The following is an 11,424-nucleotide window of genomic DNA, read 5'->3' as shown; positions in this document are numbered from 1 at the left end:
CGCTCTCGATCTTCAGCGAGTTTAGCTTGGCGGCGATTTATTCCGCCACCATCTTATGAGCGGCGGCCTCCTGCTTGGCCTTCTCCAATTCAGCCTTGAGGTTTTCCAACTCCATGTCCATAGCCGCTGACATAATCAAAATTACGATGTATTATAGAAAAGCGAGACACTACTAAACTTCTAAAGTACAACAAGAGTCTCAGTCGCATGGATTAAGCTTACCCTACTTCTCATCGAGCTGACTACTAAGTCGGTTGAGCTCCTCATCGGAAACCTAGAGTTTCCGGTTCAGCTCGACAAGTTTAAGGGCGTTGGTAGCCACAGCCGAGGACGAGGCCTACAAGATAAAATAGGGTTTGACAAGCATTAGAACTAACATGATTGGGATATTTGGCCGAAGTACACTACTAAGTTGTTATAGTTCATGGGTCCCCGAACTAATTTTGTTCAAACACCATGAGTTCTTTTGAGCCACGGGCAAGTTTTTCAACTCACCCATGGCTTGGGGTCTATCATAACTATAAGGCATGTAAAAACCTTATAAATAAAGTTAACACTAATCGGTTTACCTCAAAGCCTGCCAGCAAACCATTGAAGGCTCCCTTCAGTCCTCTATCAACGGACTGGATGCTTTGCAGAATCGCACCCATAAGGGTGTGATGTTCATCGGCGACGGATGAGATGGATAGGTCCTCCTTTATCATTGTAGCACACTTGCCCCGCAACCCGTTCTGTCAGAGGCGGCGCCGTAGGCAACGTTGAAGACGCTGGAGGGTGAGAGCTCCTTGGAGCTGTATCCGGAGGAAGCTCGGACGAATCCAAACCTCCCTCTCCCCTCATTGGGAAGGGATCGACCTCCTTGGTCCCGGTGATCGAGGCATGAACCTTGCTTGGGACCTCCGGTCTTCGGTGACCGAGTCATGAACCTCGCTTGGGACCTCCCGGTCTTCGATGGCCGAGGTCTTTACGTCGGCCATCACTACCTCGTCCCCCGTGCTCGGAGGGGCTTGGTGGGATATCACCTCCACAACATCGTCCGATGGCTGAGGGAGAGTAGCGCGGGATGCATTCCTGCTCTCCACCAGTTCGGTCGGTGGTGAACCCCCCTCTGAGACCTGGTCCATCGGGAGGTCTCAGGCAGGGTTGTGTCAGAGAAAGGAGCATGTGTGATTACCAACAAGAGATCGGTATAATTCATTAAATATAATTTGGATTCCGTACCTTTGGGCCAGGGGCTTGACCCTGGGGATCCTTCGGGGAACCCTCTCAAAGGCCTCGGAGTCCTCATCGGAATCCGGGCTATCGTCGGACATGACGACCTTGGTTCTGTAGGCTCTCTTCGGTGTGTGGGGAGGCAAGCCCTCCTTGGCCTCCTCCGGTGTCACACTCTTTCTTGTTTGGAGGGGATCCTATTCCTCTCCATCCTCCGCCTCCTATTCCCCGTAGACAGAGGAGGCATGGGTGTATCCAGACTTGGTATCCGGAAGACCCCTTGAGAAGAGACCCCCCCGCGGGTTTCCCTTTTCTTCTTCTCCTTTTTCTGTGGCGTCGTGTATGGCGCCACCACCAGTATCGTGGCCAGCAAATGCGACCTGGGGTCCTCAGGTAGGGGGGCTAGGCCGTTTATTTTCTTGGCCTTTTCCAGCCAGCCTTAGAGGGGCGGTGGGGGAAAAGATAAGATCCCTCATAAAGATTAAAAGCTTTAATAAAGAATAAAGGCATGGTCATACCTCCAAGGGAGGGTGATCGACATCCAAGTAAACGCCTTCCTCCTCGGGGTGACCATTCTTGTTGAGGTTTGAACAACACTTTCCACAACTTCTCGAGGTTAGTGTGGTAGAATTGGGTCATGCTCCCAGGGTCACCAAGCTTGTAGGATCACATCAGAGTGTCCCGACGCTGGCAGGGAAGGATGCGGCGGTGGGCCATGACCTGAACCACGTCGTTCAACTCGACATTTGCCTCCACCATCTACATGATGTGCTTTTGTGGCGCTTTCACCTCCGAGGATGACCCCCAGTCGAGACCCTTTTTCACCCACGAGGTTAGCCTCTCGGGGGGGTCCAGATCTAAAGTCGGCAGGTGCCGACCAGCTTTCTTCCCGAGGCTCAATGATGTAAAACCACTCCTTTTGCCAGGCCTTGATGGTGTCGATGAAAGTACCCTCCGGACATTTGACCCGGGGGAGTTTGCTGATCACGGCCCCGCCACAGTCAGCGTGTTGGCCGCTGACTGACTTTGGCCCAACGTTGGAAGTCTTGAGCCATAAGCCGAAGTGTGGATGGACCCGCAGGAAGGCCTCACGGAGGATGATAAATGAAGAGATGTGCATGAAAGAGTTCGGGGGAAGATCATGAAAATCTAACCCGTAGTAAAACATCAGGCCCCTGATGATGGGGTGGAGTGGGAAGCCTAGTCCCCGTATGAAGTGGGGTACGAACACCAGCTTTCGCGTGGCCTTAGAGTGGGCACCACCTTGCCTTCCTCCGGCACGCGATGAGCAATATTTGACGAAAGATAGCTGGCGTCCTTCAGTTCTCGGATGTCCTGGTCGGAGATGCACGAGACCTCCCACTTGCCGTGAGAACCTGAGTCGACCATGGCTGGGTTTGAGGGAGGATGGCTGGGAGAAGACGAAAAGCGAAATGGATCTGGGCACTTGGAAGCTATAATGGGAGGGGGTTGAGTCTGCAATGCTCGTGGCGGCTCTGTGGATCATTTTCCCTTTTATGGGGGGCGCTAGGCCAAGGGTTCCCGTTTATTGCGTTGCAGGCCCGATCACTTCCCGAAACGACTGCACCGGTGAACGCGTGTGGGATTACCCACACCATTACCCATATCCCCTTAAACGCGGGGCACGATCTCCACGTTGACAAGACATGCCCGTGAAAAAGCGGCCTCGAACCATGTCAGATGAGGAACTGTTCGCACTCAGGCCTTTTGGCCTTCTGATCAAGTTTAAACCAGCCGAATATGAGGGGAACTCGCCTCGCAAGCCGATTACTCTGGATACAAAGAGCTGCTGAAGACCATGTACATCGACGTTGAACGCTAGTTTGGGGGCTACCGAGGGAGTCCAGGATTAATGGGTCCTCGAGTGGTCGGTCCATCCCTTAAAGGCTGACCTAATGGGCCGCATTATCGAAGACCGGATTGCATGACGACCTCGTAGACAAGTAGGAAGGCTCCAAAAACTGGCGTGTCGTCCAAGTTGAGTAGGTTAAGTCGGAGCATCTTCCCCCGACAGAGGTCAGTTGTATGTAACCCTAGGGACCCCCTGGTGTCTATATAAATTAGAGGATTATAGGCAAGTTGATTCATGTAGGGTTCTAGCTCATACGATCTTGAGGTAGATCAACTCTATAATCCTCATACACCATCAATATAATCAAGCAGGACGTAGGATTTTACCTCCTCAAGAGGGCCCGAACCTGGGTAAACACTCTCTCCTTCGTCTCGTGCAACCCATCGATCCAAGGTCTACAGTTCAAGACCCCCTACCCGAGATCCGCCGGCTTTGACACCAACAGTACCTCCGATCGACCTGACGATAGGAAAAATGATCAGATCTTAAAAAAAATTACCTACCGGGGTTAGATCTTGCTAAATATACCAAAAGATTAAAACACGAAATTTAGCCACCCCTAACTCGCTTAAAGCAAGAAATAGGGGCGCCCATGTGCCTGGGCCAAGGAGCATGGCGCATATGCCTGGACGGAACGGCCCGTCTAGTTGCCGTGCCTGGGTGGGCTGTGCCGGCCCATTTGGCCACGTTGTGTTTGGACTTTGGAGTGTTCCCCGGTCCAACACTCGTCTCCCCATTCTCAAAAAAAAGAAAAACTCTAAAAAATAAATAAAACACTCGTCTCCCCAGTCCCCGCACGCTGGCCGCGGCTCCAACCACAGCGGGAGCGAGCACACGCGCGCGCTCCAATATCCATGGACGCCTGCTGCCTCGTCCGCCGGCATCTTCACCCACCGCTGCAGCTTCCGCCCCTCCAGCGTCTGACTCTCGGCCGCCGCTGCCGCCACCGCAGCGTCACCATCGCCGTCGCCTTCTGCTCGACCGCGCCGGACCACCACCGTGAGCGGCCGTGGGAGTCCTACGACCGCGACATCCAGCCCCACGCGGGCTCCGATCTGGCCCGCTCGCTCCAGCTCCTCGCGGACATGCAGGCCGCCGGGATGCGCCCCAGCGCCGCCGCCTACGCGCGCCTCATCCGCGCGCTGGCCCGCGCCGGGCGCGCGCTCGAGGCCGAGGCGCTCCTCCTCGAGATGCGCCACCTCGGGCTCCGCCCGGACGCCGCGCACTACAACGCGCTCCTCGAGGGCCTCCTCGCGAGGGCCCACCTCCGCCTCGCCGACCGCCTCCTCCTCCAGATGGCCGACGACGGGGTCGCGCGGAACCGGCGCACCTACATGCTCCTGCTGGATGCCTACGCCCGCGCCGGCCGCCTCGAGGACTCGTGGTGGGTCCTCGGCGAGATGAAGCGCTGGGGGATCCGGCTCGACACCGCCGGGTACAGCACGCTGGTGCGGCTTTACAGGGACAGTGGCATGTGGAAGAAGGCCACCGACCTCATCATGGAGATGCAGGAGGTCGGGGTGGAGCTCGACGTTAAGATCTACAACGGCTTGATCGATACGTTCGGCAAGTACGGGCAGCTCGCCGATGCGCGCAAGATGTTTGAGAAAATGCGTGGGCAGGGGATCAAGCCAGATATTGAAACGTGGAACGCTTTGATTCGATGGCACTGTCGGGTTGGGAACATGAAGCGTGCCCTGCGATTCCTTGCTGCTATGCAGGAGGAAGGTATGTACCCAGACCCAAAGATCTTCATTACGATCATCAACAGGTTGGGGGAGCAAGGGAAGTGGGATGAGCTCAAAGAGCTGTTTGATAAAATGAGGAATCGAGGGTTCAAGGAGAGTGGTGCAATATATGCAGTTTTGGTCGACATTTACGGTCAGTATGGACATTTTCGCGATGCCCAGGAATGTGTAGCTGCTCTTAAGGCTGAAAACCTGCAGCTTTCTCCTAGCATCTTCTGTGTCCTGGCGAACGCATATGCTCAACAGGTTAGTGCTACTGGAAATGGAGCAAATCAATTTCGTAGTGGAATGATATGTTCTTTAATATCTTCCAGTGTATGCTAAGATTTCCTGTCAAAACAATGATGTTAAGTCTCCAGAAGAATTAATAACAAAAACCATAGTTCTGGTACTAGAATAGTGATCGTCTATTAATAATTGACTGGAAGTCCAACTTTTTTCTGCTTAAATAGGTTACATCAAACAATAAGATTGCCATGGCAAATAATTACATCTGTTAGGTAGATCTTGCATCTTGTGTTACGCAGAAACATAAGTGAGCCGACTTGGAACTTCTTTTTTGCCATTCGGTACATTAGCTTATCTAAAACGGGATGCCCCAAGAGCGAGTAGTTTGGCATTACTTGCTACTATATATGGTTGTAATAGTATAAAAATCTTGAAATATAGCCATTGTAGTTGTTTTCTCCTTCAAAAGAAGCTTAACCGTTAACATCAATATCTATCTGCCTCTTAGCACTGGACATTCTGAAAGTTATATCGAGAAATTACAGTACCATCACAGTACCTTGAGCTGATTACATGAATTCCATCTAGTTTAGCGATTTAGCTGACTAAGGGCTACATGTGGATGAGTGGTTTGGCATAATAGCTTGCTACTGTGCATGAATAATTATTTTGACTGAAACTTTGCATGAATAACTATTGAGTTTTGCCTTGGGACACCCCCCATAAAAGTATACATGAATCTTAAAAGTTACTTTAAAATGCTATCGCCATATCAAATGTGTTGAATAGATTGATTTGGATACAAAAGACTATATTACCCTTTTTGATTGAAGGAGTAACTTCTAATCTCCACCTTTAATCTGCATCGAAATATGTAAACTTTTATGTTGGGTGGGGGGGGGGGGGGGCGTACCAAAGGAAAGTTCATAATTATTCTAACACTGTCACTTTAGTCTCCTTTTCGCTGATCTCAAAACCTTCAATTTCTGTCTGTCCTTTTCATCTTGTGCGCATCATATTCCTTTGCTTTCGAATTTCAGGGTTTGTGTGAACAAACTGTAAGTGTTCTTCAATTGATGGAGGCAGAAGGAATTGAACCAAATCTTGTTATGTTGAATTTGTTAATCAATGCTTTTAGTACGGCCGGAAGGCACTTGGAGGCTCAAGCTGTATTCCAGCATATCAAGGACAGTGTATGTACTTTCTTATGAATGAGTATGCTGTTATAGTTATGGGTTCTTGTTTGGGTGCCATGATTTTACTTTCTTTGCACTGTCTCTTACCACTGCTTATTCTTTCTCAGGGTATGAGCCCAGATGTTGTGACTTACACTACTCTAATGAAGGCTTTCATGAGAGTAAAAAGATATGAGAAGGTCCGCCTGCTGTATTTGTAGTTTTCATTACTTCAGCTGCTTAAGTATCCATATGCTTTGTGGCCGACAGAAAACCTTGGTAAAAACTAAAAACTATGTTTTTTTTCAGCTCTTAACTCTTAACTGTTAGAAGAGTGTTTTTGGTGACATGCAAGCCTCTCCTTAGCTAATCAAGATTTAATTTTCTTGATACGGTGCTAATTAGTACTATATGTATTATTGAGATTTTGAACCATCAGAGAAATCTACGTGCCTGGATAATTTGGCGAGCTTGAAATAGTTTTCTCATTTTGTTGAATAGGTTTCAGAAGTATATAGTGAAATGGAGCGTGCTGGTTGTACCCCGGATAGAAAAGCTAGGGAAATGTTGCATGACGCATCTGTTACAATGGAACAAATGGGATGTAAGTGTTTCATTTGCACTTTTGCAGCAGTCTCCTTCTGGTTTTCGAGGATGTATTGGTTGATGCATGCTTTGCCAGGTTATTGAAATTGGAACTCCAGCAGCTCTGAAGTGGCTCCTCTGTTAATGTCTATAACTACAAAAGCCCCTACTTTGCTAGCACATGCTTGAGGATCTCTTGTAAAAGTAAAATGTAAGTGCGCTGATTGTATTTACTCTGAAATTGGCATATAAATGGTTCTCAAGTTCTCCTAGTCTCATACAAGATGTCCTTTTGCAATGAGTTGCCCCTTTGATTTTTTTTTACTTTCTTATGTAAGTTGTCCGCTGAATAGGATGAAAAGAACTTAAATAGTACCTTGATTAGGACAAGGAAGGTTAGGCATCAACTTAATATTATGTTTCAAATTGAGGAGCTCCTGCGCTCCCGATTTCTTTGAATAAAACAAAAAGTGTTCAAACAGCTTTAACAACTATGAAGCATAATAAGTGTTGTGCAGATATTCACTTATCACTTACTCATTTCATATTTGAAGGTATGGTTCTCAACCTTGTAGTTGACACTTTGGCCCTTTTTAAAATGACAGAACATGAGACAACAGTTACTTGGCACACAGAAAGTTCTAGTCCACGTGCTGTGTTTGGTGGAGACCGAAAGAATCTCCTCTGGCATTTTCTCCACTGGAGATCATCTGTTGTGGAATAAGAATGGGGCCAGCAAGCACAAGATTCAGAACGACTGTGATTGCTCCTCAGTTTTAGGTAGATTGGAGTTCTGAGGTCGGGCATAAGTTCATATCATTCGGCGCCTGCATATTTTTGGCTCGGCGATGCAGGTATGCAAACAAACAAACAGCCCATTGCTATTACATTCATTTACGACGTAAGATCAACTGATATGTGCTTTCCTTTGTACTGCAGTTCAGATTTCATAGTCAAGGAAACAGTTAAAGGAGACTTCCGGGGATCTGGACAAGGAAAAAGATGGTCAAGTGTATCATAAGTTTGGAATTCCATTCATTGCCCTCTTCCTGAACCACACTGCATCGTGGTGGTTTTCAGAATATTAGGTGTACTGAGCATTGACTTGTATGCATATCAGGATAGCTTATGAAAACAATCATCTTCTGAAGTAGACAACTTAGATGATTCTCTCTAACCATTTTCATACAGCTACTTTTTTTTGTCTTCACTTTACATTCCCTCTGCTTCGGCCCGACTGTAAACTCAACATAGGATCAAATAATTAGGTTAAGTGTCACTGTCCCTGCGTTTGTCTGTGTGCCGCAATCTCTAGAATTCTCCCCAGTATTATTCTTACGCCCAACTTGTACTTCTACTCCTGAATTGGCAGATTATATATTTGTCGAGCTCTGTACGTACCTTGGTGCATGTAATGGTGGCTATGGTTTGTAATTTTAGACATAACTCTTAGTGAAAAACAAGAACAGAGGATCCAACATTTCCATACACCTCCGTTCGTCTAAAACAGCAGAATTTATATCCTTCTTTCTGATCAAGTCCAACTCATATATAACTACTATGCATTGCAGGCTAAACATCTTCATGTATATAGTTTGTTTGTCCAAAGCCAGGGAAATTTCCAAAAGGAGCTTCCGAAGACAAGGAAAGCAGAGCAGATTTCTCTTCACTTGAGCTCCTCGTCGTCGTCTATGTCGCTGAGCAGGTCGTCAATGGCGTCGGTGTGCGTCATGCGCGCGGAGGCCTGCTTGACCCAGCGCGCCATCTTGGCCGTCTCCCTGCTGACCTTGACCTGCTCCTCGAGCGCCTTCTTGAGCTTGCGCTGCTGCTCCTTGAGCTCCGTGACCACCCTCCTGTTCTCGTCGCCCCACTCGCCGGCGTCGATGCCGAGGACGTCGCCCATCGTTCCTCCGGCGGCGCGGTCCTTCCTGCTCCTCGCCGTCGGGGCCTTCTTGGGCGAGAAGGGGAAGCAGCACGCCTGGCGCGGCGGCGGCGGCGACAGGGAGCCGCCGTCGTCGTCCCTGCCCCTGTTCCGCTCCCTCAGCGTCGGCCGGCCGCGCCCTGCCCCGAAGAGCCGCTCCAGGTCCTCCTCCTCGTCCTCTTGAACCGCGGGGACGCTCGTCTTAGGAGGATCAGCCCGCGGCTGCGGCGGAGGGCTCTGCTCCTTCGGCTCTTGGCTCGCCGGCGCGACCGGCGCAGGGTGGTCCGCGTGCGGTTGATGGGGCGGGTCGGCAGCAGGATCGTCGTCGCGGCTCTGCGGCGGCGCGGTGACGCTCCGGCCCATGGTCTTGGCGGGCGGCGCGGGGGCGGGGGCGGGGGCGGCGGCGGGGAGGGACTTGAGCTTGCGGAAGCGGGACTCGAGGCTGGACGGGAGCGCCGCGTCGTCGAGGCCGGCGAGGTGCGCCGTGTTGAGCCTGGCGATCTGCTCCAGCGCGACCAGGTCGGCCGCCTCCGCGAGGATGGCGTCCACCGCCGACGACATCCCGCCGCCCTTGGAGTAGGCCATGGCCGGACGGACCCGACGGCGCCGCGGGGTGGGGGATCAGGACTGAGCACTGTCCCTCCGCAGGAGTGTGAAGGAAAGAAAGAGTGTGGGTGCGGCCTGTTTTTTCCGTTGCCGTTTTGTCACGTCCGGCGCGTGGTGGAGCCCTGGACCGCCTTTCCCAGCTCCGCTCCCGCTGCACCTCGGATGCCTGTAGGGCTTTTGACCGTTGTGTTGTGTGCCCCTGGTTGTCGACGCGCTGGCTGCGTGGAAAGGCGCGTCGCCGCCTTCTCCGGCACCGGCGGCCGTGGGGACTCGGTCGGCTTCGTCGCGTGACCCCGGCGCCAGCGCTCCGGCTTATATGGGGCACGATCAAAAGGTTCCTTCCTCGTTCCAAAAAAGTAAATGGTTGTTTCCTTTTCAGTGAAGATGAAAATTGGCAGGCTCGGTAAGATCCAGAGCACGCCAGACGGACACGCATGGATGCATTGGTCCACCGTATCCATGTAATCAACAACGAATCAGGCTGCAATTCATCGCGAATTACTGCACAGTGATTCCGGCACGTTTTTATGATAAAAAACACGACGCGCTGTTGATTCGTGACACCTTAAGGCTGGTTCCACGAATGGCCAGCCAAACATGGGGTTCCGCATTTGAGATTATAGGGCATTTTCAAGTTTTATAAAAGAGTCAATTACGCTGTTGGTGTCACAAGTTGGCATGAATGCTTACTTTGGTGTTACAAGTTATGGGGTACATTGAAGTGGTGAAAAGACTTGGTTTGATTGTGCATGTATGATGCATGAATGTTTACTTTGGTGTTACTACAAGTTGTGGGGTACATTGAAGTGGTGAAAAGACTTGGTTTGATTGTGCATGTATGATGCATGAATGTTTACTTTGGTGTTACTACAAGTTGTGGGGTACATTGAAGTGGTGAAAAGACTTGGTTTGATTGTGCATGTATGATGCATGAATGTTTACTTTGGTGTTACAAGTTGTGGGGTACATTGAAGTGGTGAAAAGACTTGGTTTGATTGTGCATGTATGATGCTTTTCTCAGTTTGATACGAACCGGGCGCTGGCTAAGCAAGCCAGCGTAGCATGAGCTTTTACCGAAACAACCTTCAGTTAACAAGTGTCGAAATCTTCAGTTAGCAAGTGTCAAAAAATTCAGTTAATAAGTGTCGAAAATTTTAGTTAGCAAGTGTCGAAAAATTCAGTTAACAACTGTCCAAAATTCAGATGTGAAACATCACTGAACATTACATACATATGCATAGTTGCTAAACAAAGTAAGTGATACATTTTATCATTTCATCACGTACTGTTAAACGGTTGCATCTTGAATAATTTCTGTGAGAAACTCCATAGGAAGGTTTGTATCAGAAAGTGCACAACAAGAGTTCAATACTAAATGAAGTAAAATTTCAGAAAAAATCAATTTCACACAAACCATACAGAGCACATTCGGAGATACCAACACTCGTCATCTTTAAAAGCATATAACAAACTCATACATGTTCATTTAAACATCCAAACAAAACATATGTTCAGCTCATGACATGTCTCATCTTAAGAAAAGGGGTAATTTTGTTCTAAATGCAGATTACAAAAGTTGATGAACTTGATTGCATTTCAGTTCATTCATGAACTAATTAGGTATGCAACTTGGTCTACTTGGTCTGAAAATCATCAGGCCACTCCTCTTGAGGTGCATTTTGTGTCACTGGGAACTCCTCAGCTTGCACATATGATCTTGGTTCATCTGGTGGAAACATGAGGTTCCACAACCTAGCTCCTGGTCTTGTCCTTCCTCCGGTGTTACCTCTCCCGGTCCCTCTGCCACTACTTGTCCCTGTCGCTCTCACATTTCCTCTCCATACTCCTCTCCCATGTACTTTGCGTACTCTTGCGACATTTCCCCTTCCTGTTCCAGTTGGTATCCTCTTTCTCCCTCTTGCATTTTCAGTTGCGTGGTAGCTTGCTTCACGAACATCTTCAGGAATGTCTTCTGTCGGTCCTCTTCTTCTGACCCTGCATGTTGCCATAGCAGTTGTAACCCTCGGAGGAGGTATGGTATCTCTAGCATTTGCAACAAAAGCAAATTCTGGAAGA

General features: G+C 49.4%; 2 protein-coding genes across 5 annotated transcripts; one reads left to right on the top strand and one right to left on the bottom strand.

Moving 5' to 3' along the window:
• The first annotated feature begins 3,858 nt into the window (after window positions 1-3,858).
• Window positions 3,859-8,309, top strand: LOC123410049 (pentatricopeptide repeat-containing protein At5g42310, chloroplastic-like). 4 transcript variants are annotated; one of them, XM_045102927.1, is made up of 7 exons: window positions 3,859-5,079; window positions 6,102-6,254; window positions 6,365-6,436; window positions 6,738-6,840; window positions 6,919-7,032; window positions 7,427-7,675; window positions 7,761-8,309. In XM_045102927.1, exons 1-5 carry the CDS (start codon window positions 3,940-3,942, stop codon window positions 6,924-6,926), a joined length of 1,476 nt encoding a protein of 491 aa, XP_044958862.1. In that variant the 5' UTR covers window positions 3,859-3,939; the 3' UTR covers window positions 6,927-7,032; window positions 7,427-7,675; window positions 7,761-8,309. The 4 variants fall into 4 exon arrangements, with proteins under 4 accessions (XP_044958862.1, XP_044958863.1, XP_044958866.1 ...); XM_045102928.1 differs by having other exon boundaries at window positions 7,766-8,100; XM_045102931.1 differs by lacking the exon at window positions 6,738-6,840 and having other exon boundaries at window positions 6,871-7,032.
• An 8-nt stretch (window positions 8,310-8,317) lies between these two features.
• LOC123410050 (ESX-1 secretion-associated protein EspI-like) lies at window positions 8,318-9,419 on the bottom strand. The gene has a single exon (XM_045102932.1). It carries the CDS (start codon window positions 9,325-9,327, stop codon window positions 8,488-8,490), a length of 840 nt encoding a protein of 279 aa, XP_044958867.1. The 5' UTR covers window positions 9,328-9,419; the 3' UTR covers window positions 8,318-8,487.
• Between the last annotated feature and the right edge of the window lie 2,005 nt (window positions 9,420-11,424).

This window comes from Hordeum vulgare, chromosome 7H, assembly GCF_904849725.1.
Source record: "Hordeum vulgare subsp. vulgare chromosome 7H, MorexV3_pseudomolecules_assembly, whole genome shotgun sequence".
NCBI lineage: Eukaryota > Viridiplantae > Streptophyta > Magnoliopsida > Poales > Poaceae > Hordeum > Hordeum vulgare.
This window is presented reverse-complemented; position numbering and strand designations above follow the sequence as displayed.

What these genes read in the sequence shown, in the direction of transcription:
- LOC123410049 (XM_045102927.1), top strand. Translation starts at nt 3,940, where the DNA reads ATGGACGCCTGCTGCCTCGTCCGCCGGCATCTTCACCCACCGCTGCAG. An exon ending in CGAACGCATATGCTCAACAG is followed by an intron (nt 5,080 to 6,101) that starts GTTAGTGCTACT and finishes TTCGAATTTCAG; the next exon opens with GGTTTGTGTGAACAAACTGT. An exon ending in GAGTAAAAAGATATGAGAAG is followed by an intron (nt 6,437 to 6,737) that starts GTCCGCCTGCTG and finishes TTTGTTGAATAG; the next exon opens with GTTTCAGAAGTATATAGTGA.
- LOC123410050 (XM_045102932.1), bottom strand. Translation starts at nt 9,327, where the DNA reads ATGGCCTACTCCAAGGGCGGCGGGATGTCGTCGGCGGTGGACGCCATC.